Source organism: Neoarius graeffei, chromosome 11 (assembly GCF_027579695.1).
Source record: "Neoarius graeffei isolate fNeoGra1 chromosome 11, fNeoGra1.pri, whole genome shotgun sequence".
NCBI lineage: Eukaryota > Metazoa > Chordata > Actinopteri > Siluriformes > Ariidae > Neoarius > Neoarius graeffei.
This window is the reverse complement of record NC_083579.1, coordinates 10,361,636-10,368,028: the sequence shown is the minus strand read 5'-3', so window position 1 is coordinate 10,368,028 and position 6,393 is coordinate 10,361,636. Positions and strand designations below refer to the sequence as shown.

The 6,393-nt window shown below is 41.3% G+C and overlaps 1 protein-coding gene across 1 annotated transcript; it reads right to left on the bottom strand.

Annotated features, from left to right (window-relative positions):
- Nucleotides 1–941: 941 nt before the first annotated feature.
- On the bottom strand, nt 942–2,087 carry htr1d (5-hydroxytryptamine (serotonin) receptor 1D, G protein-coupled). The gene has a single exon (XM_060932884.1). The coding sequence runs from the start codon at nt 2,085–2,087 to the stop codon at nt 942–944; it is 1,146 nt and encodes a 381-aa protein (XP_060788867.1).
- Nucleotides 2,088–6,393: the final 4,306 nt, after the last annotated feature.

Here is a 6,393-nt window from a genome sequence, read left to right as displayed (position 1 = left end):
CGGTGAAGAATTGAGGGAGAAGAAGCGATTTGTGTGGAAACTGCTCATTAGGGATTGATTAATTACTCCATAGCCTCATTATTAACTACAATTATGAAAATTTGGGTAGAAGCTATATGCACCCCAGACAGACCTACCTTCCTGCCAAAAAGAATAAAAATCAGTGAAGAATTGAGAGAGAAGAAGCGATTTTCGTGAAGTGTGGACGACGCTGGACGGATGATGGACAACACATGATGGCATAAACTCATCACCTGTTGGCCGGATGAGCTAATAATGATGATCTAATCGTTCATTTATTATTTAGTTTAAAGTCCAATATACTGCAGAAAACATCTACAATGACATTAACTTTGTCAATGTCCAAATATTTATGTACCTGACTGTATATGATCGAAAGTTGTTGTTGGGAACAGGTATTAATTACCCCCCCCAAAAAAAATCAATTAAATAAATAAATACAGTCTGTAAAATCTAGATAGTATTGACCACAATACACAAAAAGTGTTTTGAAAAATGAAATCTTTATATATATATATCTTCTCTATAGACTATGTATATACCAGGCATTTGTAAAACCATAACTTCTTGTTTTTCCAGGCTATTCCACATTAATTTTTTCCAACATCTTATGAGTTCTCCTGTTTTGTTTTTTTATTATGGCTCATAGCATCTGTAATTGCTTATTAATTGCTTACAGGACAAATATTTTCTAAGGGTTGAACCAGAAACTATAATGCATGCATAATAAGTAACTTTACAGGGAAACATCCACAGTTTGGCACAACTTTTTACAAGCTGTCTCATGGTTATTCAACTGTACAAAATGTATTATGAATCATGAGAGCGTATTTTGAATTTGAATACCATAAATTAAATGCCAGGAAAATGTTCTACCATTGCTCATGCTTGATACACCAACCCTCCTCAGTTCGGAAGTGTCAGTGGCATCTCTTGAACTTGATAAGCTTCTGAAAGGCCTGCTTGAATTCATCGTTGAAGGCCGTGTAGATCACAGGGTTGATAAGCGAGTTGAGATAGCCGAGCCAGGTGAAGAAGTCAAACAGCACTGGATGGAACCAACACTCCTTACAGATAGCCATGACCAATGTTCCTACAAAGAAGGGCAGCCAGCAGATGATGAAGGCTCCCAAGATGATACCCAGTGTCTTTGTGGCTTTCTTTTCCCTCGCTGCACACAAACGTTTTCGCTCCAAGACGTTATCTGCTAGCTTCACCTTAACGCTGTTTGTGAAATTTGGAGACCCTCCTCCTCCACTTCCTGCTCCTCCTTGGTGAAGATGCCCTTCTTGGATGGCTGAGGAGCTGAGTGAGCAGAGAGACGAGCCAGCCGATGTTTGGATGAGTTGAGCTGTAGTGAATCGTTTTGCCCTTGACGCCGGGGTCTTGAAGATCCGACTCCGGGCAGCCACGTAAATTCGCCCATAAAGGATAATGAGGAGCACGGTGGGCACGTAAAAAGCACCAAAAGTGGAGTAGAGCGTGTAGGAGATCTGGTCCGTATTGACCAGGCATTCGGTTAACTCCTCTTGAGCCTTGGCTTGCCTCCAGAAGAGAGGGGGCATGGAGATGGAGATGGAGATCACCCACACAACTGCAATCATGAGCGTGGCCCGCCCAGTTGTCCGCCTCTTGGAGTACTCCAGAGCATCCGTGATGGCCCAGTACCGGTCCAGAGCAATCACACACAGGTGCAGGATAGATGCTGTGCAGAAGGTGATATCTGATGAGAGCCAGATGTCGCAAACCACCTGCCCAAGCGTCCATGTCTTGCTCACTGTATACAAGATACTGATGGGCATAACCAGGATGGACACAAGCAGATCTGTCAGGGCCAGAGAACCAATCAGGAAGTTAGCAGGTGTGTGGAGCTTGCGTGTCAGGAAAATGGTGGCAATGACAAAAGCATTGGACAGCATTGTAGCCAGAGTTACGATGGCCAATATGATTGAGAGAGAGATCTGGAGGCCTAGTTGTGTCGCTTCATCCCAGGGCTCTGATGTATCCAAGCTGCTCGTGTTGTTAGACAGGAAAAGCTCAGCAGTGGTGTTGTACTCATCCATCATGCCTCCGTGCTGCTGCTCATAGCTACACCGTCAAGAGAGATGCGGGTTTTTGCAATAATTTACCAGTTCCATAAACCATTCTAAAACAGGTTTTCCCAAATTAGAGGTATTGTTTCCATCAATCTATCTTGGATCCGCCAGATTCTTTGCACATATCTCAGATTTTTGGATTGAAGTCAAATTTTATTTTAGGTTCCCATTAAGGTCTAAAACAGAAGCTATAGCGATATTTAAAAATTTGAGTCTTTTCTCCTCTTGTCTACACCCCACATATGGAATCAGTCCAATACTCTGGTGGTCATTCAGTTCTGTTGTTCCCCTAAATGTGATGGAAATCCCTCCACTTTGCTCAGATAGATCACCAGTAGAGTCTTTCCAATGAAGAAGAGCTACATAAGAGCGAAGAAGAAGAAGAAGAAGAAGAAGAAGAACATTCTGAACCTCGTTGCTACTCCTGATGGAAGGAACTAGGGCAACCACCAGGATATGTCTTGTCTTGGATGAAGCCTGGATTCAATCCATGCCATAGTGATGATCTAGAAAAGAGTGAGAGAAAGAAAGGGAAAAAACAAAAATGTGTTTTGGGATGTGAAAGCATGAATAAACATGTTCATTGCAGGTCATATAGCACAAGCTCATAGAGTATCTCCCTGTAATGTGTGTATCACTGAGTAGAAGTAATGGCCAATTGGATACACCCAAGGGGCTAGACAAGGTAAACACTTTCATAAAAATGCAAATGGCGTATGTTATTGTTGTTCTTATTATCTGTCCAAGACACGTATGCATGCAACCATTAAAGTGCATCATTGATCTTGTAAAGAACAACGTGCCACACATGCACTCACACACGCATGCATGTACAGCCAATTTTTGTTTTGCTCTCCTCCCCTTAAAGCCTAAGCAGGCTTCAGGTTAATATTAGCCAATTTTTTCCCAAGCTGTATGAAATACATTTTGTCAGAGGGACATGAGATTCATTGTGCCACTTCAGACTAATATTAGTGAACACTAACACTATGTATTGTGTTAGATAGATAGATATCGTAGATAGATACCATTTTAGATAGATAGATATCCATCCATCATCCGTAACCCCTTATCCTGTGCAGGGTCGTGGGCAAGCTGGGCAAGCAGGGTCATGAGCAAGTTGGAGCCTATCCCAGCTGACTATGGGCGAGAGGTGGGTACACCTTGGACAAGTCACCAGCTCATCACAGGATGGGTGGATGGATGGATAAATGGATGGATTGATTTACTTTATTGATCCCAAACTGGGAAATTGTTTTGTTACAGCAACAAGTTATCAGACATCCATCCATCCATCCATCCATCCATCCATCCATCCATCCATCCATCCATCCATTATCTGTAGCCGCTTATCCTATACAGGATCACAGGCAAGCTGGAGCCTATCCTAGCTGACTATGGGCGAGAGGCGGGTACACCCTGGACAAGTCGCCAGGTCATCGCAGGGTAGATAGATAGATAGATAGATAGATAGATAGAGTGGTGCTTGAAAGTTTGTGAACCCTTTAGAATTTTCTATATTTCTACATAAATATGACCTAAAACATCATCAGATTTTCACCCAAGCCCAAAATGTAGATAAAGAGAACCCAGTTAAAAAAATGTGACAAAAATATTATACTTGGTAATTTATTTATTGAAGAAAATGATCCAATATTACATGTCTGTGAGTGGCAAAAGTATGTGAACCTTTGCTTTCAGTATCTGGTGTGACCCCCTTGTGCAGCAATAACTGCAACTAAACGTTTGCGGTAACTGTTGATCAGTCCTGCACACTGGCTTGGAGGAATTTTAGCCCATTCCTCCGGACAGAATAGCTTCAACTCTGGGATGTTGGTGGGTTTCCTCACATGAACTGCTCACTTCAGGTCCTTCCACAACATTTCGATTGGATTCAGGTCAGGACTTTGACTTGGCCATTCCAAAACATTAACTTTATTCTTCTTTAACCATTCTTTGGTAGAATGACTTGTGTGCTTAGAGTTGTTGTCTTGCTGCATGACCCACCTTCTCTTGAGATTCAGTTCATGGACAGATGTCCTGACATTTTCCTTTAGAATTGGCTGGTATAATTCAGAAATCATTGTTCCATCAATGATGGCAAGCCGTCCTGGCCCAGATGCAGCAAAACAGGCCCGAACCATGATACTACCACCACCATGTTTCACAGATAGGATAAGGTTCTTATGCTGGAATGCAGTGTTTTCCTTTCTCCAAACATAACGCTTCTCATTTAAACCAAAAAGTTCTATTTTGGTCTCATCCGTCCACCAAACATTTTTCCAATAGCCTTCTGGCTTGTCCACGTGGTCTTTAGCAAACTGCAGACGAGCAGCAATGTTCTTTTTGGAGAGCAGTTGCTTTCTCCTTGCAACCCTGCCATGCACACCGTTGTTGTTCAGTGTTCTCCTGATGCTGGACTCATGAACATTAACATTAGCCAATGTGAGAGAGGCCTTCAGTTGGTTAGAAGTTACCCTGGGGTCCTTTATGACCTGGCTGACTATTACACGCCTTGCTCTCGGAGTGATCTTTGTTGGTTGACCACTCCTGGGGAGGGTAACAATGGTCTTGAATTTCCTCCATTTGTACACAATCTGTCTGACTGTGGATTGGTGGAGTCCAAACTCTTTAGAGATGGTTTTGTAACATTTTCCAGCCTGATGAGCATCAACAACGCTTTTTCTGAGGTCCTCAGAAATCTCCTTTGTTCGTGCCATGATACACTTCCACAAACGTGTGTTGTGAAGATCAGACTTTGATAGATCGCTGTTCTTTAAATAAAACAGGGTGCCCACTCACACCTGATTGTCATCCCATTGATTTGAAAACACCTGACTCTAATTTCACCTTTAAATTAACTGCTCATCCTAGAGGTTCACATACTTTTGCCACTCACAGATATGTAATATTGGATCATTTTCCTCAATAAATAAACGACTAAGTATAATATTTTTGTCTCATTTGTTTAACTGGGTTCTCTTTATCTACTTTTAAGACGTGTGAAAATCTGATGATGTTTTAGGTCATATTTATGCAGAAATATAGAACATTCTAAAGGGTTTACAAACTTTCATGCACCACTGTAGATAGATAGATTTACTTTATTGATCCCAAGCTGGGAAATTGTTTTGTTACAGCAACAAGTTATCAGACATATGAAAAGAAAAAGACACACTGTACAAGATAACATAAAATACAATAAAAAAAATCCCAAGAACAAGCCGAATATGCAATATACAGATAAAAATGTAATGATTAAAAAAATAAATAAATAAATAAATAATATGTGCCTTGTACAACCCTGATTCCAAAAAAGTTGGGACAAAGTACAAATTGTAAATAAAAATGGAATGCAATGATGTGGAAGTTTCAAAATTCCATATTTTATTCAGAATAGAACATAGATGACATATCAAATGTTTAAACTGAGAAAATGCATCATTTAAAGAGAAAAATTAGGTGATTTTAAATTTCATGACAACAACACATCTCAAAAAAGTTGGGACAAGGCCATGTTTACCACTGTGAGACATCCCCTTTTCTCTTTACAACAGTCTGTAAACGTCTGGGGACTGAGGAGACAAGTTGCTCAAGTTTAGGGATAGGAATGTTAACCCATTCTTGTCTAATGTAGGATTCTAGTTGCTCAACTGTCTTAGGTCTTTTTTGTCGTATCTTCCGTTTTATGATGCGCCAAATGTTTTCTATGGGTGAAAGATCTGGACTGCAGGCTGGCCAGTTCAGTACCCGGACCCTTCTTCTACGCAGCCATGATGCTGTAATTGATGCAGTATGTGGTTTGGCATTGTCATGTTGGAAAATGCAAGGTCTTCCCTGAAAGAGACGTCATCTGGATGGAAGCATATGTTGCTCTTGAACCTAGATATACCTTTCAGCATTGATGGTGTCTTTCCAGATGTGTAAGCTGCCCATGCCACACGCATTAATGCAACCCCATACCATCAGAGATGCAGGCTTCTGAACTGAGTGCTGATAACAACTTGGGTCGTCCTTCTCCTCTTTAGTCTGAATGACACGGTGTCCCTGATTTCCATAAAGAACTTCAAATTTTGATTCGTCTGACCACAGAACAGTTTTCCACTTTGCCACAGTCCATTTTAAATGAGCCTTGGCCCAGAGAAGACGTCTGCGCTTCTGGATCGTGTTTAGGCACGGCTTCTTCTTTGAACTATAGAGTTTTAGCTGGCAACGGCGGATGGCACGGTGAATTGTGTTCACAGATAATGTTCTCTGGAAATATTCCTGAGCCCAT

Bases quoted from the DNA above. Each gene is read 5' to 3' on its own strand.
- htr1d (XM_060932884.1), bottom strand. From the start codon at position 2,087: ATGATGGATGAGTACAACACCACTGCTGAGCTTTTCCTGTCTAACAAC.